This window comes from Pan paniscus, chromosome 1 (assembly GCF_029289425.2).
Source record: "Pan paniscus chromosome 1, NHGRI_mPanPan1-v2.0_pri, whole genome shotgun sequence".
Lineage (NCBI taxonomy): Eukaryota > Metazoa > Chordata > Mammalia > Primates > Hominidae > Pan > Pan paniscus.
In genome coordinates this window covers 67,219,783-67,244,104 of record NC_073249.2, presented here as the reverse complement: position 1 = coordinate 67,244,104, position 24,322 = coordinate 67,219,783, and the positions used below count along the sequence as shown (strand labels likewise).

Sequence of the window (24,322 nt, the reverse complement as noted above, 5' to 3'; positions counted from 1 at the left end):
TACAGGCGTGAGGCATGAGCCACTGTACCCAGCCTGAGTCATAAATCTTTTTTACTTATTTATTTATTTTTTGAGACGGCGTTTCATTCTTGTCGCCCAGGCCAGAGTGCAATGGTGTGATCTTAGCTCACTGCAACCTCCGCCTCCTGGGTTCAAGCAATTCTCCTGCCTCAGCCTCCCAAGTAGCTGGGATTACAGGCATGTGCCACCATGATGAGCTAATTTTGTATCTTTAGTAGAGACGGGGTTTCTCCATGTTGGTCAGGCTGGTCTTGAACTCCAACCTCAGGTGATCCGCCTGCCTCAGCCTTCCAAAGTGCTAGGATTACAGGCATGAGCCACCACGCCCGGCCTAGTCATAAACCTTTTAAACCAAAAGGGATGTTAATAGGGTGCTCATTTCACACACGCTTTTTTATTATTCATATTTAATATATATTTACAGTTTATTTATTAATGAGTAACATTACATTACATATTGCTCGGATTCAGTCACTGAACTGAATTGTCTCAGGAATACACTTCACTCAAGTTTCCCAGGAGCCAAGGAGATTTGTTAAAGCTACTAAAATTTATATCCCTAAACTCACCTTCTCGCTGCATGATTGAGGCAGCTGGTGGAGATAATCTTACATTCTTAAAAATTACTATCAACAATTCATTGCCTACAAAATAATCCCCAGATTACTCAGCAAGGCATTCAAGTCCCTTATATATAATTCCAATGCATCCCTGATTCCTCTCTTGCCACTTCCCCATCCCTGGGCTCTTCACATGAATGCTACATTTCAGCCCACACTGGAGTACTCATGATTCCCAAACATGTTCTTTCCTATCCTGATGCCTTTGCTTAAGCTCTTTCTACTGCATGGCATGATCTTTACTCAACTTCCCTGTGGTGAGCTCCTACTTATCCTGCAAGGTGCACAGTTAGATTAAACCTCCTTACCTTTATGAATTCTTCCTGGATTTCCCTGACTGAATCAGCAGCTTTGTTAATACCTCTGTTAGAGCATGTGTTATGCTGCTGTTCATGCTGGAAGCTGAGCTCCTTATAGCGATACTTGCAGCATGTTGATCTCTATATTCCCAGCAATTTGTAAAGTGCCTGACACATAGGAGGCATTCATAAAGCATTTGTCAAATGAATGAATGAATGAAACTGATAGTATGGGTTAATATATCTAGCTAAGCACTAACTCATAGGTTTTATTGTTGTGTGTTTGTTTGTTTTAACGTAATAAAATGTTATTCACAAAAGGGTAAGGTCTTCAAGTGGGAGATATGAGTAGACACACCAAAGAAAGATGCTTGGTTTTCAGGGCCATTTTGAGAAAAAATGAGATATTACTTTGGAACAGAATGAAATAATATGCAGATGTTAAGTAATGGTTCTGTAAATTATTTGTCATCTCTCTTCTTAAGTAAATATTTAGTGCTCTCCTCTGAGACTTAGAGAGAGGCTGTGTTAGCTGCTCTATTCAGAGATAAAAGAATGCCTCCTGGTTGGTCATAGCTAATGTTTGCTGTTCCATTAGATCTCCAAATTACAGAACCCAGAATCTTCAGCCTACTCTGCTCCCAGGTGAACATATGCAGGAAAGATGCAGCAAGCTGACCATCCACCTCATAATGCATATTCTGTGTTTGGTTTTCAGATGCTCAGTCCCTGGTATGATGAGTTTCTAGATGAAGAGGACTACTGGTTTCTCCTTTTTACGGTAGGAAGGACTTTGGGTTAGGAAGGAATCATGAGGATGAGGGAAGAAGAAAGAGTAATTACTGTTTTAAAAGGGTTATGTGTTAAAGTAAATGAAATTGTTATTTTTCCTAGAGTCAACCAAAGATCAGCATGGTCCCTGTTGTTCTAAAGCTAAACCTCTCAAGGAAAAGGACTCAGTGCATAAGATGACTTTGAAAAAGTCACAACCACAGAAAATTTCTTCCTTATAGAAAATGAGTTTGATTAGAAAAGGGTGGGGGTTGGCATGTAAAGGAGCAATGGTTCTTAACAATTGAAAACAACCTGCATAAGACCATGTAACAGGGAGGCATGGAGCACTGAGTTATTACAAAATTATTGCTTCTGGTCTAGTTCCTGTAACAAATGCCATCTTCCCCTCACCCTCTTCTCTTAGACACAGAACAGGTTCATCAGCTCCAGACAGCATAAAAGAGAATTTATAGGCAAAGAAGAGAACATTCTTCTTTATAGGAGGATTCAGCAGTCTCTAGAGTTAAGCCAGGCTTTGGCTGACATGAAGGAAATGGACTATATGCAGTGGCGAAAGATAGCTACTGAGGACCTGAAGCAAGGAGGCTCTCTCCAGGTAGAGCTGACATCTCCAGTGTTTCTAACAGGTCAGAGCAGTCACTGTAATTTTTTTGACCTTTACATATGGGAAACTGGAAAATAATATTGAACATTGACTAATTATTTACTAAGCGTCAGCACTATGCAATGCAGGGATTACCTAATTTGGTCATCAAAACAGCCTATGAGGTAAGTACTAAGTAACTGAGGCACAGAGAGGATGTGACCTCCCCGGGGTCAGAGTAAGTTGCAGTCAGGATTTGAATCCAGACAGACTGACCGTAGAGCTCCCTGCTGGATCTGAGGGAGCCAGAGTGCTCAAGTGTAGCTAGACTCTGGCCCACCAAAGCATCACCACAGTTGATGCTGAATACTTCATTTCATGCATCTGATAAGCATGTTCCACCTCACCACATTTCCTCCAGAACAGGGTCCAAGCACATTTCTGTGAACATATTTTACAGTCACCCGCTTCCCTTACATAACACACCAGCCCACCCAGGCAGTGGAGAGACATCGTTAGGAGCAAAAGGCTTTGCTGTCCCAGAAGTCTGGGGTTACACCCGTGCTCTCCTATTCACTTGTATGCTTGAGCAATGTATTTAACTTCTCTTTGAGCCCCAGTTTTCTCATCTGTAAAATGGGAATAATAACAAACTTATGCAGGTGACCTGAGATCATCTATGAAAGCTATTAGTACAATGTTTGACAATCACTTAAGAGTTCAATATTGTAAATGTTAGTCATTATTATTCAAATTGAGCATAGTGCTTTAATTATCTATGTTGAGGCAGTTGGAATACTGCATATTTCTCAAACTTTGATCCACAATATATACGTTTGACTTCATAATTCCTTAAATATATACCTGTGTATATGTGTGCACATATATATGAAAAAAAATTTCTAAAGCAATACTTGCCCTTATTACATAAGATGCTGTACTCCAACATTCTTTATTCTATTATGTTTCATGTCATATAAAAGCTAACAATGTCACCATTTATTTTTTGGCATACTAGTGAGTCATGACCTACACTTTGAAAAACATGGATAAAGAGTAAGCAAAAGCTTTGAAAATTCAGTTGTACCATTCATATGCTCTGTGAGCTTGGGCAAGTTACTCCATCTCTCTGAACCTAATTTGTTCATCTATGTAGTAGAGATAATGGCCCCTAATTTGTTTAGGATTAGAGGTAATGTATTTACATAGTAAGCAGGTGCTAAGTAAATGGTACTTGTTAGATTACCAAAAGAATGTAACATCCGGCTCTTTTTTAAAACTTTAATATGCACTCTATATATAAACCAAGATGCCCTGGATGCCTGCCTGTCAGAGCCATGCTTGGGCATAGGTTATTTAAATCTAGCATGAACAGGCCCTCTTTTTTAACCATAGAGATTCCACTCTCTCTCTAAATCCTGAGGATCTTAGATTCTTTCCCAGGAATCAAGATCAAAGTAGATGAAAAGATGGCTGGTAAGTTTCACTACACATATGTTGGGCAATAGGCGTTACTTTGGTGGCTATGGGACACAAGGGATAGCCAGTAAGAATGTGAACCACCCTCCACGGAAGCTCCTTGTCCCTCTCCAAAGCACATATCATTACTTCCTCTATCACTGCTTTTTTGGAGCACAAGTCTGGCCTAATAAAGGGCCTTCTTTGAATTTGGCCAAATCAGAGCCTTGAATCTCAGGTAGGTTGGTGTCTCAAGCTGTACCCTAAACTCACAGAGTACCAGAGCTAGAACATTATCTTTTTTTTTTTTTTTTTTTTTTTGAGATGGAGTGTGGTGGAACAATCACAGCTCACTGCAGCCATGACTTCCCAGACTCAAGCAAAGCTCCCACCTCAGCCTCCTAAGTTGGTGGGACTACAGGCATGCACCACCACACCCAGCTAATTTTTTATTTTTTGTAGAGATGGGTCTTGCCATGTTGCCCAGGCTAGGCTTGAACTCCTGGGCTGAAGCCATCCTCCTGTCTTGGCTTCCCAAAATGCTGGGATTAAAGGTGTGAGTGACCATGCCTAGCCTATGTATGGTACTTTTAAAAAATTATTATTATTATTATTATTATTATTTGAGATGGAGTCTCCCTTTGTCTCCCAGGCTGGAGTGCAGTGGCGCTGTCTTGCCTCACTGCAACCTCCACCTCCCAGGTTCATGCAATTCTCCTGCCTCAGCCTCCAGAGTAGCTGGGATTACAGGCATCCGCCACCATGCCCTGCTAATTTTTGTATTTTATTAGAGATAGGGTTTCACTATGTTGGCCAGGCTGGTCTCGAGCTCCTGACCTCAAGTGATCCACCTGTCTCAGCCTCCCAAAGTGCTGGGATTACAGGTGTGAGCCACCACACCCGACCACTATCATCTTTTATACAGGGAAACATGACTTCCAGAATGGTAAAAAGACTTGCCCAAGGTTGCTCAGTAAGGAAGGAATTGATACAGGACTAGAAACCTGGATCCACTGCAGAAATAACCCACTGCTCTTAACACTTATGATCAAGATTCTCCTTGATTACACATCATGGTGATGATGATGATGATGATGACTCACATTCACGGGTCCACACCCCAGTACTCTTTATAGACTCAAGCAGTATAGCTTCAGAAAGTACTGAACTGCCTAGAGAGTTCCAGGAGAACTCTGTGCATTTAGATATACTCTAAATCCCAGAACTCACAACCCAAATGAATACTTCTCCTTGGTAGGAAGTAAGGTGCTACTATTCTGCTTCTGTTAACCAGATCATTGTTAAAACGTCTCTTTCTATCTCAGCCTCATTGTCTCACCACATTTTGGATACAAAAAGGTATTCCCTCTCAATTCATCATGCATAACTTAAGATGATATATGGCTCTTTCTAGAAAAAAAATCCACTCCAAAGGACAATGATTTGCAACTATTGATAATATTCAGATAGGTAAGTTAATTCTGAAAGTAATTCCCAAAGTCAGAGCTGAGAAAGGGAAAACATAGCATAGCATGTTCTTTGCCATTTGTTATTCTTAGGGGCTTCAATTTTTTTTGAAGCAATAGTAGAATGTTTGAAATGCATTTGTAGTTGTGGTCTCATGCCCGCACTTCAGGAGGCCAAGGCGGGAGTATCGCTAGAACCTAGGAGTTCAAGACCAGCCTGGGCAACATGGCAAAAACCTGTCTCTGCAAAAGAACAAATACATTTGCTACTCAATCCCTCAACAGATGGATGCTTTGAAGGAGTCGCCACTCATTTGTATGAGTTACTTCTCATATATGAATTAAAAAATAGTAGCTCTTTCAAGTCATATCTTGGTTACCCTAGCATCCCTCAGGCAAATAATCTCCATGGGTCAGTTTTCCCTAAGAAGGAGAGGATCTTCTCATTCTGGAGGGGAGAGGAGGCTTATTTCCTAGCCTATAATTTAGCTTAGGGAACTTATATTATTTCTGTAAACATCCCATTAAAACACTATTGGCCACTTTAAATAACCTTTTTTTTTTTTTTTTTTTTTGAGGTGGATTCTCCCTCTGTGGCCCAGGCTGGATGGAGTGCAGTGGCCCAATCTCAGCTCACTACAAGCTCCGCCTCCCAGGTTCACACCATTCTCCTGCCTCAGCCTCCCAAGTAGCTGGGACCACAGGCGCCCGCCACCATACCCGGCTAATTTTTTTGTATTTTTAGTAGAGACAGGGTTTCACCATGTTAGTCAGGATGGTCTCAATCTCCTGACCTTGTGATCCGCCCATCTCAGCCTCCCAAAGTGCTGGGATTACAAACGTGAGCCACCGCGCCCAGCATTTTAAAGGCAATACCTTCAACAAAAGTATATGAATCTTTGAACCCAGACTTTGGACAACTAAACTCTATCTTTGTTTTTCCTTACTTCACAGACATAACTAAAATGTCCTTTGAGGAGCTTTGCTACAAGAACCCAAAGATGGCCATACAGAAGATCAGTGATGACTACAAAATATACTGTGAGAAAGCACCTAAAATAGGCAAGTGTTTAAAATCAGGGATAGACAAGGCAACTAGGTTTTTTCAAATCTAAGAGAAAATCTGTAATCTTGTGTTCTTTAAGGAACATAAGCCAAAAGAGGAACCATGCTCTGTTGGAAATGGAGAGGTGGTTAGGGGCTAATGACTATGTCTTTTTTCTCCTACAAAACCACAGAAGAGCATCATGAAAATAAGATGTAATCATAAATGAATGAAGTGATGATGGTTAAGATTGTTCATTTCTACTTTCTTATCTAGTTATCACTCTGGGGTTTTAATTAATGTGAATTCTTCTTCTGTCAAGTTACCTGGAGGCTGAGATTTGTAAAGGGATGTTTGTTAAGGAGTGCTCTTGGGAATAATACCTCTAAGAGAGTGAGGAAGGCAGGACTGGGGAGAGGTAGATGCTGAACTGTGAAGCAATCACAACAGGCCTCAGCAGATGCCATAAGAAACTCTGGTGCCAGGGTGGCCCTTCAGAGTTGTCCCTCAGTGAGGTAAGAAATTTAATTTGGGCTTTAGTTCTTCCACATTGATCCACGGGAGATGTGAATGCCCCTGTGAAGGATATAACCTAGGGTTTATAGCCAGGCAGTTTCCTTTGGCTGAAGCAACTTCCAGAAGGGGCCTCCTCTCTGGGCCATCAGCAGCCAACACTCAGGCATCTAGGGGAATGAGTGCTTTGGCCCTGAAGGGAGGTTCTGGGTAGTACCCAGTACCACCCACTACTGTCCATTTGCTTTGTATAGAAATTTCACCTCATCTTGGAGTAGCTCCTCCAGGAATCTGATAGTTTCTTGTCCTGGGAAACGTATTTGAGAAAGGCAGGCTCACATTACTCTACCTTATCTGAAGACCATTGCTAATATTCCTTTTCTTCCTCTCCTGCTCCCCATCCTAGATTCCTCTCATGCTCAGCTAGCACCTCTGCTGGTCTTGGGGTCTTACTAGACTCTCATCTCTGGGATACCTGAGCCCCCGGTCATCACGACTTATCAGGCTGTGGCTGCTTCACTTGTCAACCTATCATACAAATTGGGCCAGGGAATACCAAGAGTGGCAAGTGAATTGTCCAGTATCTGCTATGTAACATGATCTTAATGATTAGGATCAATTACCCTATCAATACAGTGACTCCTTTGCTTGCCTGCTGACTTCTTGGCATAAGGAGCTTAATGCGATTGAACAGCTACTATTTCCTCTAGTAGAAGCATTCTGCCTCCAGGAACTAAGATCTCTAGACTGGCACTGTCCGTTACAGGAGCCACTAGCCCCATGTGGCCATTGAGCACTTGAAATGTGACTGGTACGTGTGGGTAAATAAAACACATTGTTAAAATTAATTTCACCCTTTTCTTTTTAGCTTTTTCAATGTGACTACTAGAAAATTTTAAATTATATACGTGGCTCACATTATATTTTTATTGGACAGCACTGGTCTAGACCTACAGAACCTAAAGGTATAAAGATGACAAATTTCCCTAAGTAAGTCTCTGATACTGATGGTAAATGGAACACTTCTTTCATTCATTGGTACCTGGGCCCATTTATTCTACTACTGAAGACACACCTTATAATGGTCTTTGAATTATCCTGGAAGATGATGCCTCATTTTCCTGAGGTATCGTCATTCTCCCCCAGCATTCTGGTAGCTTCAAGCTGCTTTCACAGCTGTGCCTTCAAAAAGTGGCTCCATCACTTCATCAAGCCAGCAGCTCTCAAAGGAAATAGAACTAGTAGATCTCATCTTTGTGGGACCCATTGGCCATTGCCACACCTTCTTTGCTATAAAGTGTATCCCTTGGTCAGAGGCAATGTTATGTGAGATCCCACTGAGGGATCAATCACTTATAAGCCCCGAGGTGGTGATGCTGTCTGAGACCTTGCAGCTAAGATACATATCAGTTCCAGTCAAAATGAATTGCTGCTCTTTCCAGAATAGAAGGTGTTCAGTGTAATCGGTTTGTCACTAAGTGGCTGGCTTTTATTAGGGATGTTACTATACTGGGTACTGGGGGCTCTGCATTTGTTTCTGTTGCCAGCAACTTGAGTGTTTGGCACTCAAACATGGGGCACATGCTGTTGGTCTGTACGTAGCCTCCATCCCTGCCACCTAGAACTCTGTCCATGAGCTCACTGTGCCAGCACTACAGTGGCTTATGACAGAGACTTGCTGGCATCAACTGGCAGAGTGTCATTCTGTCTGCTTGGTTGTTTAGTGCCTCTTTCATGGTAGTTGTTTTTTGGAGGGCTTTAAGATGCAATACAAAGATCTCCACATGTCATGTTTTTTCTCATAGATCCATCCACATGTGTATATTCTCAGACCATTTTGTCCCAGTATTCTAATCTTTCTCCTTCTAAGCCCCTGGCTTACCAGCCAAGCCATTCATCACTGCCCATGAGTATGTATATATTCTTATCCTGGGCTACTTCTCTTTCCACACAAACGAATGCACAGGTTCGCCGCCAAAGTTCTGCTTATGGCGTTGCAGGGGATTTTTCTCTCCCCATCATCTTTCAGGATCACCACTGATAGAGGGCTTCAGCTGTTTATTTTCACCAAGATATTGAGATGGTCCATTCATGAAACAGGTTCAGCTTTTTTCCTCTTCTGTCAGCTGGTCATCAATGTGACCAGCCATAGATGTGATGACAGTGAAGTGGCAGTGCCACAGTGGTAATGACATGGGTGTCTGGGTCACCTGCTTAGGTAGTTTCTTGTACCTTCTGACCTGCCTCATGCCTGATTCCACATGTACCATTTACATTTTATGATGAATTACTGTTGAGCCACCTATGACTGGGTGATCTTGAGTAACCCAGTTTATGACGGTATAGTAATCTATTATCACACTGCTATAAAGAAATACCTGAGGTTGGGTAATTTATAAAGAAAAGATATTTAATTTGGCTCATGGTTCCACAGGCTATACAGGAAGCATAATGCTGGCATCTGCTTGGCTTCTGGGGAGGCCTCAGAAAATTTACACTCATGACAGAAGGTGAAGGGGGAGCCAGAACTTCACGTGGTTGGAGCCAAAGGAAGAAACGGGGAGGTGCTACACATTTAACCAATAAGATATCATGAGAACTCACTCATGATGGTGAGGACAGTACCAAGGGGATGGTGATAATCCATTCATAAGAAACCACCCCATGAGCTAATAACCTCCCACCAGGCCCCACCTCCAACATTGGAGATTACATTTCAGCATGAGATTTGGGCGGGGACACAGATCCAAACCATATCGGATGGGTAGGTCTGTCTGTATGCTCACTTGATATCACATGGACAGGCTCTCTTACTTTACCATAGCTCAATAGCACATTGAAGTATTTTGTGAACAGTGAAGTTTTTTGCTGCAGATAACATGGCCTTACTCCAGAACTTTATGGATCTATTTCAAGATTATCCTTTTCAGGTCTGTCATAAACTCCATTGTCTTTTCCCACTACTGATACTCCTAAAACCATGGGATCTGTTGTGTTGTATGGCCTAAGTGTTAGGGCTATTTATACCAGAACCTTAACTTGCAGCAAAAATACTTTCCTACTCTGGGTCCCCCTAACATCTGGCAGCCTTATATTTCAGAAAAGTATTTTCAAGTGTGAAATAATGCTGTTTCTAAAACATAAAGAAGTCTACCAGATTTTATGCTTCCTTCTTAGTAGTGAAAGATGCAAGATGCAATCTATGTCCTTTATTTTGGAGAGGATGTCCAAATATGCACCAGATCACACTGGATTCTAGAACCTTTACTGATATAGTGGACCCTTCAGTCTTGGTAGGATTTATTCACCTCTGGAGCATATGTGTCTTACTAAGGCCCCCAAAATGCTTAGCCTTTATTGTTTATCTTGCCCAATGTATATGATACATGTGATACAATGTATATGATACTATTGATAATGTGGACTAATGTAATATTCTGCAGAGTAGATGATTTGGGGCCCATTGAATTACATTATGTCAGAGGATAGAAAAGTTAATATAATAATGGCAAGACAGTAAATATATATGCTGTCCATCCTACATCAATGTGAACTGCTTCTTGTCCTTCTTTATGATAGGAATGAAAAAGAGATAGATAGAAAGATAGTTAGATAGATAGATAGATAGATAGATAGATAGATAATAGACTGTGTGTATGTGTGTGTGTGTGTGTGCATGTGTGTGTGTGTCTGTGTATCTTTTTCAGGAGATATATATATTATATATATATAATTTTATATCTCCTGATATAAATATGTATATATCTGTCAGGAGATATATATTTTTTTCAAGAGACAGATATACTATATATCTGAAAATAAAAATTGCTATTTTCTCTTGAAAATAACAACTAACTTATAGAAAAAAAAGTACAGGAAAAAAATCCTTTATTGAACCACTTGACAGTAGCTGTCAACCTAATGCCCCACCATCCTCAAATAATTCAGTGTATACTTTCAACAAACAAGGACATTCTCCCACAAAGCCACAATACAATGATCAGAATCAGGAAATTAACACTGATACATTACTACCACTTCATTTGCAGACCAAATTCAATATTTATTGAATGTCATCTTACTCAGATTTTCTTTGACTTTTATATCCTTGACACTTTTGAAGATTCCAAGTCTATTTTTACAGAGGTCCCTTCATTTTTGTTTGATGTTTTCTCATGATTAGGTTCAGGTTATGCATTCAGGTTATTCAGAAATATCATTGCAGTTCTTTTCACTGCAGCAAGTGGTGCACGATTTTGCTTTGTTCCATTACTGATGATGTTCCCACCCCTCTTTTTGTAGAAATGGGGTCTCACTATGTTCTCCAGGCTGTTTTTGAACTCCTGGCCTCAAGAGATCTTGCCTTGACCTCCCAGAGCACTGAGATTATAGGCATTGATCTTCCCTTTGATCATTTGGTTAATGTGGTACCTGCCAGGATTCTTTGTTATAAATTTATTATTTTTCCTATCATGATTAATAAGTATTGTGGAGGGTGTACTTTAAAATTATGTAAATATCTCATTCTTACACTCTTAATTCATTAATTTATATGAACTCGTTTTTTTATTCAATGGGTTATAATTCATTACTGTGATTATTTTGGTGCTCAAATATTCCCCAGTTTGGTAAGTGGCACCCATTTCAAGCTGGCTTATGTCTCGTTTTGGAATGTCTCTTGAGCATGCTCTTGCTTTTTTGTATATGCCTCCCAGGTGCATCTTCTACTTTCCCTGTCTAGCTCTAGAATCAGTCGTTTATTTGAAGAGCCTCATTCCTTTTCTTAGAGAATGATGCTTAAAAGCCAAAATCAAGAAACTAGATTAACTCATTGCTATTGGAGTGTCACTGCAATCAGATCTTATTAGTGGTTCGAGCTAAAGAATGTGTGTGTCCCAGAGATTCTGATATGTTGTATCTTTGTTCTCCTGGGTTTCAAAGAATTTCTTGATCTCTGCCTCAATTTTATTGTTTACTCAGAAGTCATTCAGGAGCAGATTGTTTAGTTTCCAAGTAACTGTATGGTTTTGAGTGATCTTTTTAGTGATTTTCTTAGTGATTTCTATTTTTATTGTGCCATGGGCCAACAGTGTGGTTGGTTTAAATTCAGTTTTTTGTTTTTTGTTTTTAATTTGCTGGGTTGTTCTATGGCTGATTATGTGATCAACTTTTTTTTTTCCTTTGTTTGTTTTTTTTTTGTTTTTGAGACAGAGTCTTGCTCTTGTTGCCCAGCCCGGAGTGCAATGGCACGATCTTGGCTCACTGCAACCTCCACCTCCTGGGTTCAAGCGATTCTCCTGCCTCAGCCTCCTGAAGAACAGGGATTACAGGCACCCGCCACCACACTTGGCTAATTTTTGCATTTTTAGTAGAGATGGGGTTTCACCATGTTGGCCAGGCTGGTCTCGAACTCCTGACCTCAGGTGATCTTCCTGCCTCAACCTCCCAAAGTGCTGGGATTACAGGCGCGAGCCCCGGCACCTGGCTCTTATGTGGCCAATTTTAGAGTATGCGCCATGTGCAGATAAGAAGAATGTATGTTCGGTTGTTTTGGGGTGAAGATTTCTGTAGATGCCAGTTAGGTCCATTTGGGTCAAGTGTTGTGTTCAGGTCTGGAATACCTTTGTTAGTTTTCTGCCTCAAAGTTCTAATACCATCAGTGGGGTGTTGAAGTCTCCCACTGTTATTGTGTGATTGTCTAAGTCTCTTCGCAGGTCTCTAAGAACTTGTTTTATGATCCTGGGAGCTCCTGTATTGGGTGCATACATATGTATTTAGGATAGTTAAGTCTTGTTTAATTGAACCTTTACCATTATGTGATGCCTTTATTTGTCTTTTTTGATTGTTGTTGATTTAAAGACTGTTTTGTTTGAAATTAGAATAGCAACCTCTGCCTTTTGTGTTTGTTTTCCATTTGCTTGGTAGATTTTTCTCCATCTCTTTACTTTGAGCCTGTGGGTGTCATTGCATGTGAGATGAATCTCTTGAAGATAGTAACAGTTGGGTCTTGCTTTTTTATCCAGCCTGCCACTCTGTGCCTTTTAATTGGGACATTTAGCCCATTTACATTCAAGGTTAATATTGATAGGTGTGGATTTGATTCTGTCCTCATTAGCTGGTTATTATGCAGACTTGATTTTGTAGTTGCCTTATAGTGTCAATGGCGTATGTACTTAAGTGTGCTTTTGTGGTAGTCAATAACAGTCTTTCATTTCCATATTTAGGACTCCCTTAAGGACCTCTTGTAAGGCAGATCTGGTGGCAACAAATTCTCTTAGCATTTGCTTGTCTGAAAAGTTAGATACTAGATTTTTACCAGATACATGATTTGCAAATATTTACTTCCATTCTGTGGGCTGTATTTTCACTATGTTGATAATGTTCTTTGATGCACAAAAGTTTTCAATTTTGGTGAAGTCCAATTTGTGTTTTCTTTCATTTTTTGCTCGTGCTTTTAGTGTCATATTTAAAAATGTTTGCCAAATCTGTGGTCTTGAAGGTTTACCTCTTTGTTTTATCCAAGAGCTTTAAAGTATTAGCATCTACACTTAAGTTTGTTATTCATTTTGAGTTAATTTTTTTGTGTGGTGTGAGGAAAGAGTTTAACTTCATTCTTTTGTGGTTGAATAGCCAATTGACCCAGCACCATTTGTTGAAGAGACTCTTCTTTCCCCCCATTGAATGGTGTAGACATGCTAGTCAAAAATAAATTGACTGTACATGTATGTTTTTATTTTTGGAATCAAAATTCAATTCCATTGATCTCTAAGTTTATTTTTATACTAGTGCCACTATTTTGATAACTGTGTTTTATAGTAAGTTTTAAAATCAGGAGATGTGAGTCCTTCAATTTTATTTTTTCAAGGTCGTTTTTGCTATTTGGGATAGCTTGCAATTCTATGTGAGTTTTTGGACCAACTTTTCCATTTTTTCAAAAAATAATCATCGGGGTTTGAATTGAGATTGTACTGAATCTATAGATCATTTTGGGTAGCATCGCCATATTCAATCTTCCAATTTATGAACACAGGATATATTTTTCCTTAAGTCTTCTTTAATTTCTCTCAGCAATACTTTGTAATTTTTAGTTTACAAGTTTTACATTTTCATGATTACATTTATAAGTATTTAATTCTTTCTGATGCTATTGTAAGTGGAACTATTTTTATTTCATTTCAGATTGTTCATTGTGAGTATATAGAAATACAACTGATTATTGCATATTGAATTTGTATCCTAAAACTTTGCTGAATTTGTTTACTAGGTTTAATAGTATTTTGTGGATTCTTTAGAATTTTCTGTACATTAGATCGTGTCACGTGTCACCTCTGAATAAAATAGCTTTGCTTGTTCCTTCCCAATGTGGACATTTTTCTTTTCTTTTCTCGCATAAGTGCTCTGGCTAGAACTTCCAGTACAACGCTAAATAAAAACAGCGAAAGAAGGCATGCTTGTCTTCTTCCTGAGCTGAGGGGCAAAGCTTTCAGTCTTTCACCGTTGACTATAATGTTTCCTGTGACTTTGCCCTTTATCATGTTGAGGATGTTCTCTTCTATTTCTAGTTTGTTGGTTAATTTTTATGATGAAAGAATGTTGGATTTTGTCAAATCCTTTTTCTCTGTCAATTGAGATGATTTCCTTCCTTCCTTTCTCTCTTTCTCTCTTTCTTTTTTTCTTTTCTTTTCTTTTTTTTTTTTTTTTTTTTTTTTTTTTGAGACAGAGTCTTGCTCTGTCGCCCAGGCTGGAGTGCAGTGGTGCATCTTGGCTCACTGCAATCTCCATCTCCCAGGTTCAAGCAATTCTCCTCCCTCAGCCTCCCGAATAGCTGGGATTACAGGTGTGTACCATTACGCCTGGCTAATTTTTGAATTTTTATTAGAGACGGGGTTTCACCATGTTGTCTAGGATGGTCTTGAACTCCTGACCTCAAGTGATCCTCCTGCCTCTGCCTCCAAGAATGCTGGGATTACAGATGTGAGCCGCTACGCCCCGCCTTGATGTGTAACCTCCTTAATATTCTACTGGATTTGATATGTTCACGTTGTATTGAGGATTTTTGCATCTATATCCATAAGGAATGTTGGTCCATAGCTTTCGTGGGTTGTCTTTGTCTGATTTATTATTAGGATCATGCTGACCTCAGAATGAGTTAGGAAGCATCTCCTCCTCTTCAATATTTTGGCAGAGTTTAAGAAGAATTGATGTTAAGTCTTGAAATGTTATGTAGAATTTACCAGTGAAGTCATCAGGTCCTGAGCTTTTCTTTGTTGGGTGGTTTTTGATTATTGGTTCAATCTCCCATTCAAACCGTTATTTTTTCTTGAGTCAGTTTTAGAAGTTTGTGCATTTTTTGAACTTTGTTTATCTAGATTACCTAATTTGTTGCCATAAAATTGTTTATAGTAGTTCTCTTGTAATCCTTTTTATTTCTGTAAGTTTGGTAGTAATGTCTTCACTTTTATTTCTGATGTTAATAATTTAATTCTTTTCCCTTTTTTTCTTGATAAGTCTAGCTAAATGTTTGCCAATTTTGTTATCTTTTCAAAAGAAAAAGCTGTTGTTTTTGTTGATGGTCTCTATTGCTCTCAGAAAGTAGATGCTTCTACTCCCTATTTTGTCTGCTTCCACTCTAGTCTTTATTATTCCTTTCTTCTACTGGTTTTAGATTTAGCTTGGCTGGGTGCAGTGGCTCATACCTGTAATCCCAGCACTTTGGAGGCCGAGGCAGGATACCTTGAACCTAGGAGTTTGAGAGCAGTCTGAGCACATAATGAGACCCTGTCTCTACAAAAAATTAAAAAATTAACCAGGCATAATGGCACATGCCTGTAGTCCCAGCTACTTGTGAGGCTGGGGTGGGAGGATTGCTTGAGCCTAGGAAGCTGAGGCTGCAGTGACCTATGATCATGCCACAGTACTCCAGCCTGGACAACAGAGTAAGACCCCATCTCTAAAAAACAACAACAAAAACAGATTTAGCATGCTCTTCTTTATCTAGTTCCGAATCTGGAAGGCTAGATTATTTACTTGGTATATTCTTTTTTAATATCTGCATTTATAAGTTTCTTTTTGAGCAATGTTTTCACTGCATCCCATAGGTTTTGGCATGTGATGTTTTTATTTTCCTTTAGCTGAAAATTAATGTTTTGAGCTAAAGGAAATTAATGTTTTAATATACGCATTTGTAGGTTTCTTTTTGAGCAGTGTTTTCACTGCATCCCATAGGTTTTGGCATGTAATGTTTTTATTTTCCTTTAGCTCAAAATTAATGTACTTTTCAAGGTGCCCAACCTCATTTATCAGAGAAATGCAGATTGAAACTACAATGTGATGTCATCTCACCCCAGTTAAAATGGCTTATATCCAAAAGACAGGCAATAACAAATGCTGGCAAGGATGTGGAGAAAAGGAAACCCTTGCACACTATTGGTGGGAATGTAAATTAGTAGAACCACTATGGAGAACAATTTGGAGATTCCTCAAAAAACTAAAAATAGAGCTATCATATGATCCAGCAACCCCACTGCTAGGTATACCCAAAAGAAAGGAAATCAGTTATCGAAGAGTTATCTGCACTCCCATGTTTGTTGCAGCACTGTTCATGATAGACACGATTTGGAAGCAACCTACACGTCCATCTTGATGCAAGATTTGCTTCTAAATCTTGGCTATCATGAACAGCATCAAGATGGATATGGATAAATAAATGGATCCAGATGAATTGATAACGAAAATGTGCTCCTATACACAATGGAATACTATTCAGCCATAAAAAGAATGAGATTCAATCATGTGCAACAACATGGATGGAACTGGAGGTCATTATGTTAAGTGAAATAAGCCAGGCACAGAAAGACAAACATCGTGTGTTCTCACATATTTGTGGGATCTAAAAATCAAAATACACCCAATACAGGAGCACCCAGATTCATAAAGCAAGTCCTTAGAGACCTACAAAGAGACTTAGACTCCCACACAATAATAATGGGAGACTTTAACACCCCACTGTCAACATTAGACAGATCAACGAGACAGAAAGTCAACAAGGATACCCAGGAATTGAACTCAGCTCTGCACCAAGCGGACCTAATAGATATCTACAGAACTCTCCACCCCAAATCAACAGAATATACATTTTTTTCAGCACCACACCACACCTATTCCAAAATTGACCACATAGTTGGAAGTACAGCTCTCCTCAGCAAATGTAAAAGAACAGAAATTATAACAAACTATCTCTCAGACCACAGTGCAATCAAACTAGAACTCAGGATTAAGAATCTCACTCAAAGCCGCTCAACTACATGGAAACTGAACAACCTGCTCCTGAATGACTACTGGGTACATAACGAAATGAAGGCAGAAATAAAGATGTTCTTTGAAACCAACGAGAACAAAGACACAACATACCAGAATCTCTGGGACGCATTCAAAGCAGTGTGTAGAGGGAAATTTATAGCACTAAATGCCCACAAGAGAAAGCAGGAAAGATCCAAAATTGACACCCTAACATCACAATTAAAAGAACTAGAAAAGCAAGAGCAAACACATTCAAAAGCTAGCAGAAGGCAAGAAATAACTAAAATCAGAGCAGAACTGAAGGAAATGGAGACACAAAAAAACCCTTCAAAAAATTAATGAATCCAGGAGCTGGTTTTTTGAAAGGATCAACAAAATTGATAGACCGCTAGCAAGACTAATAAAGAAAAAAAGAGAGAAGAATCAAATAGACGAAATAAAAAATGATAAAGGGGATATCACCACCGATCCCACAGAAATACAAACTACCATCAGAGAATACTACAAACACCTCTACGCAAATAAACTAGAAAATCTAGAAGAAATGGATACATTCCTCGACACATACACTCTCCCAAGACTAAACCAGGAAGAAGTTGAATCTCTGAATAGACCAATAACAGGAGCTGAAATTGTGGCAATAATCAATAGTTTACCAACCAAAAAGAGTCCAGGACCAGATGGATTCACAGCCGAATTCTACCAGAGGTACAAGGAGGAACTGGTACCATTCCTTCTGAAACTATTCCAATCAATAGAAAAAGAGGGAATCCTCCCTAACTCATTTTATGAGGCCAGCATCATTCTGATACCAAAGCCTGGCAGAGACACAACCAAAAAAGAGAATTTTAGACCAATATCCTTGATGAACATTGATGCAAAAATCCTCAATAAAATACTGGCAAACCAAATCCAGCAGCACATCAAAAAGCTTATCCACCATGATCAAGTGGGCTTCATCCCTGGGATGCAAGGCTGGTTCAACATACGCAAATCAATAAATGTAATCCAGCATATAAACAGAGCCAAAGACAAAAACCACATGATTGTCTCAATAGATGCAGAAAAAGCCTTTGACAAAATTCAACAACGCTTCATGCTAAAAACTCTCAATAAATTAGGTATTGATGGGACATATTTCAAAATAATAAGAGCTATCTATGACAAACCCACAGCCAATATCATACTGAATGGGCAAAAACTGGAAGCATTCCCTTTGAAAACTGGCACAAGACAGGGATGCCCTCTCTCACCACTCCTATTCAACATAGTGTTGGAAGTTCTGGCCAGGGCAATCAGGCAGGAGAAGGAAATAAAGGGTATTCAATTAGGAAAAGAGGAAGTCAAATTGTCCCTGTTTGCAGACGACATGATTGTTTATCTAGAAAACCCCATCGTCTCAGCCCAAAATCTCCTTAAGCTGATAAGAAACTTCAGCAAAGTCTCAGGTTACAAAATCAATGTACAAAAATCACAAGCATTCTTATACACCAACAACAGACAAACAGACAGCCAAATCATGAGTGAACTCCCATTCACAATTGCTTCAAAGAGAATAAAATACCTAGGAATCCAACTTACATGGGATGTGAAGCACCTCTTCAAGGAGAACTACAAACCACTGCTCAAGGAAATAAAAGAGGATACCAACAAATGGAAGAACATTCCTTGCTCATGGGTAGGAAGAATCAATATCGTGAAAATGGCCATACTGCCCAAGGTAATTTACAGATTCAATGCCATCCCCATCAAGCTACCAATGACTTTCTTCACAGAATTGGAAAAAACTACTTTAAAGTTCATATGGAACCAAAAGAGAGCCTGCATCGCCAAGTCAATCCTAAGCCAAAAGAACAAAGCTGGAGGCATCACACTACCTGACTTCAAACTATACTACAAGGCTACAGTAACCAAAACAGCATGGTACTGGTACCAAAACAGAAATATAGATCAATGGAACAGAACAGAGCCCTCAGAAATAACGCCGCTTACCTACAACTATCTGATCTTTGACAAACCTGAGAAAAACAAGCAATGGGGAAAGGATTCCCTATTTAATAAATGGTGCTGGGAAAACTGGCTAGCCATATGTAGAAAGCTGAAACTGGATCCCTTCCTTACACCTTATACAAAAATCAATTCAAGATGGATTAAAGATTTAAACGTTAGACCTAAAACCATAAAAACCCTAGAAGAAAACCTAGGCATTACCATTCAGGACATAGGCATGGGCAAGGACTTCATGTCCAAAACACCAAAAGCAATGGCAACAAAAGCCAAAATTGACAAATGGGATCTAATTAAACTAAAGAGCTTCTGCACAGCAAAAGAAACTACCATCAGAGTGAATAGGCAACCTACAACATGGGAGAAAATTTTCGCAACCTACTCATCTGACAAAGGGCTAATATCCAGAATCTACAGTGAACTCAAACAAACAACCCCATCAAAAAGTGGGCGAAGGACATGAACAGGCACTTCTCAAAAGAAGACATTTATGCAGCCAAAAAACACATGAAAAAATGCTCATCATCACTGGCCATCAGAGAAATGCAAATCAAAACCACTATGAGATACCATCTCACACCAGTTAGAATGGCAATCATTCAAAAGTCAGGAAACAACAGGTGCTGGAGAGGATGTGGAGAAATTGGAACACTTTTACACTGTTGGTGGGACTGTAAACTAGTTCAACCATTGTGGAAGTCAGTGTGGCGATTCCTCAGGGATCTAGAACTAGAAATACCATTTGACCCAGCCATCCCATTACTGGGTATATACCGAAATGACTATAAATCATGCTGCTATAAAGACACATGCACACGTATGTTTATTGCGGCATTATTCACAATAGCAAAGACTTGGAACCAACCCAAATGTCCAACAATGATAGACTGGATTAAGAAAATGTGGCACATATACACCATGGAATACTATGCAGCCATAAAAAATGATGAGTTCATATCCTTTGTAGGGACATGGATGAAATTGGAAACCATCATTCTCAGTAAACTATCGCAAGAACAAAAAACCAAACACCGCATATTCTCACTCATAGGTGGGAATTGAACAATGAGATCACATGGACACAGGAAGGGGAATATCATACTCTGGGGACTGTGGTGGGGAGGGGGGAGGGGGGAGGGATAGCATTGGGAGATACACCTAATGCTAGATGACGAGTTAGTGGGTGCAGCGCACCAGCATGGCACATGTATACATATGTAACTAACCTGCACAATGTGCACATGTACCCTAAAACTTAAAGTATAATTTAAAAAAAAAAAAATTTTTGGAATGAAAAATAAAACTATGAAGTCAAAACAAGAAAAAAAAAAAAATCAAAATAATTGAACCCATGGAGATAGAGAGTAGAAGGATGGTTACCAGCGGCTAGGAAGGGTAATTGTGGGGTGAGGGGAGGGTGGGTTGTGTAGGGTGGTGAGGGGGAGTTAAGGATAGTTAATAGGTACAAAAAAGTAGTTTGAATGAATAAAGCCTAGTATTTGATAGCACAACAGAGTGGCTATTATCAATAATAATTTAATCGTACATTTTTAAATAACTAAAAGAACATAATTGGATTGTTTGTAACACAAAGGATAAATGCTTGAGTGGATGGATACTCCATCTTTCATGATGTAATAATTATATATTGCATGCCTGTATCAAAGCATCTTATGTATCCCATAAATATACACACCTAAGTACCCACAAAAATTAAAAGTTTTTTAAAAAACAAAGTTATCATGCTTTTCAGCCCCCAGATTTTTATTTGGTCCCTTTTGTAATTTCTCTTTTTTTTTTTTTTTTTTTTAAGACAGAGTCTCACTCTGTCACCCAGGCTGGAATGCAGTGGTGGAATCTTGGCTCACTGCAACCTCTGCCTCCCGGGTTCAAGCGATTCCCCTGCCTCAGCCTCCTGAGTAGCTGGGACTACAAGTACACAGCACCATGTGCAGCTAATTTTTGTATTTTTAGTAGAGACGGGGTTTCACCATGTTGGCCAGACTGGTCTCGAACTCCTGACCTCAGGTGATCCGCTCGCCTACAGCCTCCCAAAGTGCTGGGATTACAGGTGTGAGTCACCATGCCCGGCCAGTTTCTCTTTATTGGTACTCTCTTTTGGTTAGACATAATTCTCCCGGGTTTTTGTAACTTTCTTTGCTCATGGTTTCCTTTAGTTCTTTGAGCATATCTGAGACAATTGATTTAAAGACTAGTAAGTACAATGGCTGGACTTCTCATGGACAGTTTCCATTGGTTCTTTTTTCCTGTGAATGGGCCATACTTTTTTTTTTTTTTTGCATATCTCATAGTTTTTTTGTAGAAGACTGGACTTTTTAATATTATAATGTAGCAACTAGGGAAATTAGATTCTCCCAAGGAAATTAGAAACTCCCCAGGATTTGTTGTTCTGCCTTTGGGGTTGGTGTTGTTTGTTTATTTAGTGACTTTTCTCAACTATTTTTGTAAAGTCTGTATTCTTCATCGTATGTGGCCACTGAAGTCTTAGTTCTGTTAGCCTGTGGTCATATAGTGTTTTGACAGTTTCCTTAAATTCTTGGAGCCAAAAAAGAAAACAAAAGAAGAAAAAAATAAATTACCGGTCTTTGTAGATTGGCTCTGTGTTGGGATGCTCTTTCAACACTTAGCTAGCTAGACCACTTATATAACTCTTCTTTAGCCTTCACTCCTCGCTTGCCTGGAAACTAAATTTCAGCCAGAGGTGAAAGTTTTGGGTCTTCTAATGCCTTTTCTGAGCATACATCCAGTTCTAGGTATGCATATGGACTTCCTGATTCTCTGGTATACATACAAGCTTTGAAAACCCTTATTACCCCATATGTATCCTTCCCCAACTTCATCTTTTCCCAGCTTTTTGGTCTGTCAAATGCTATCCCAACTGTTGTCCCTAGGCCCAAGCTGTGGTGGTCAATACTTGTGTCCTTAAATTCTTTTAGTAATTTCACTTGGGAAGCCTCCCCATCCTTGGAAACACTCCAAGTATGGCAAAATAAAGGCTAGTCCTTGTGTCAGTTGTTCAGGGAGCCAGATAACTTTAGGTCAAAACAAACAACCACAATTTTTTGAAAATAAGATTGATATTTCACCTTCTGGCACTAGCAACCTGCATTACAATATGGGCTGCTGTCATCATGGCCACCACTGATGTGGAGATTGGTGGTGGGGGGTATGTGGACAATTTAAAATGCCACACTTTCTTTACCACAATGCATCCTCATCTTTCTTCACCAAGACTTTCCCTGGTTGTCATAAATTCTTGACTAGATTCAAGAATTCTCCAAAGCTCTGATTCTCACCATTTTTGTCGTATCCTTAGTTGCTTTTGTGGAGGATTGAAGTCTGAGAGCTCCCTCCTTTGCCATTTTCTGTGACATCATTTCCTACTATATCTTTTAATCCACGGATTTGGCATATTCCTCCATTTATTCATGTATTCATTAATTTGTATTTAAAACTAATAATTTTTATAGTTTTCCACTTAATATTATTATATCTCTCCATTATATTTATTTCTAGACCTTTGATGTTTTCTGATGCAGTTATAAATGTTTTCTGATGCACTTATAAATGTTTTCTGATGTACTGTAAATTTTTAAAGTTTTATTTTTAACTTTGTCTGGCATATAGAAATATAATTGATTTTTATGTAATAAACCAGTATTTCAAAACTTTACTGAATTAGCTAATTCTACAAGTTCATCTGCAAATTCCTTTGATACACACAATTATGTCCTCTGTGAATAAAGAGTTTCATTTTTTAATATATTTATATATTTGATTTTCCTTCATTACCTTATTGCTCTTACTAGGTCTTCCATTACTTAGATAGATGTGGCATTACATTGAGACACCTTTGCCTCAGTCTCAATCTCAATTTAATCACAGATTTAATCTCTTCAAAATATATAGGACTGCTTAGATTTTCTATTTCTTTTCATGCCATTTTAGTATGTTGTATATTTTAGGAATTTGGCAATTTCATTTGACATTTCAAATATGTTGACATGAAGTTGTTTGTGATACTCTCATTATATTTAAATGTCTATAAGACATGTAATGTTGAGTGCAGTATTCTGTATATGTTAGTTAGGTGTATTTGGCTAAGCACATTCACATTTTCTGTATTTTTGCGATAGTTGTGGTTTTCATTGCTATCAGTTAAAAGAGACATTACTAATCTCCCACTCTGGATTTTTTCATTTATCTTTTTAGTACTTTCAATTTTTGCTTTATTTGAGTCTACATTGTTAGATGCAAGCAAATTTGGAATTATAGATTCCTGCTAGAATAATTCTTTTTCTCTAATAACACTTCCTGCTTTATAGTCTTTGTCTCCATTTTGATAGTCATTACCTTTTATCCCATCTTTTTATTCTTTAATATCCCTTTGTTCTTATATTTAAGCTAAGCCCCTTTTAAGTCTAATCTTATTTCTTATATTTTTGTTTCCATTTAAATCCAATCTGACAATTGCCTTTTAGTAAGCATATTTAGTCCACTTACATTTGATATGATTACTTATACATTGGATTTAAAATGCTACCTTACCATTTTAAGTTTTTTTTTAACTGCTGCTGTAATAGACGTACATAGTTTCAGGGTACATGTGACAATTAAACACATTCACATAATTTGTAAAGATAAAATTAGTATACTTGGGATATCCATCACCCTACATATTTGTTTTTCCTTGCACTGGAACAATTAACATTCTTCTCTTCTAGCTAGCTTGAAATATACAATAGATTGTTGTAAGCTATATTGCTATATTCACCCTGCTCACCTTTCTTTTTTTTTTTTTTTTTTTTGTGACAGAGTTTCACTTTTATTGCCCAGGCTGGAGTGCAATGGCACGATTTTGGCTCACCGCAAACTCCACCTCCCGGGTTCAAGCAATTCTCCTGCCTCAGCCTCCTAAGTAGCTGAGATTACAAGCATGTGCCACCATGCCCGGCTAATTTTGTATTTTTAGTAGAGACGGGGTTTCTCCATGTTGGTCAGGCTGGTCTCGAACTCCCGACCTCAGGTGATCTGACTGCCTCAGTCTCCCAAAGTGCTGGGATTACAGGTATGAGCCACTGCGCCTGGCCTCACTCTGCTCATCTTTCTAACACTAGGTCTTATTTCTTCTATCAATCAAACCATATATTTATACTCATTAATCAATTTCTTTCTTCCTTCCTTCCCCCTAACCT

The 24,322-nt window shown here is 38.9% G+C and overlaps 1 protein-coding gene across 10 annotated transcripts in view; it reads left to right on the top strand.

The window, feature by feature from the left end:
- RGSL1 (regulator of G protein signaling like 1) overlaps positions 1–24,322 on the top strand; it is a 111,857-nt gene that overhangs the window by 36,413 nt on the left and 51,122 nt on the right. For all 10 annotated transcript variants that reach the window (XM_055110797.2, XM_055110809.2, XM_055110801.2 and 7 more), the window contains 3 exons: positions 1,659–1,721; positions 2,139–2,361; positions 6,197–6,304. In XM_055110797.2, the coding sequence (XP_054966772.2) occupies positions 1,659–1,721; positions 2,139–2,361; positions 6,197–6,304 (394 nt within the window). The remainder of the gene's footprint in view (positions 1–1,658; positions 1,722–2,138; positions 2,362–6,196; positions 6,305–24,322) is intronic.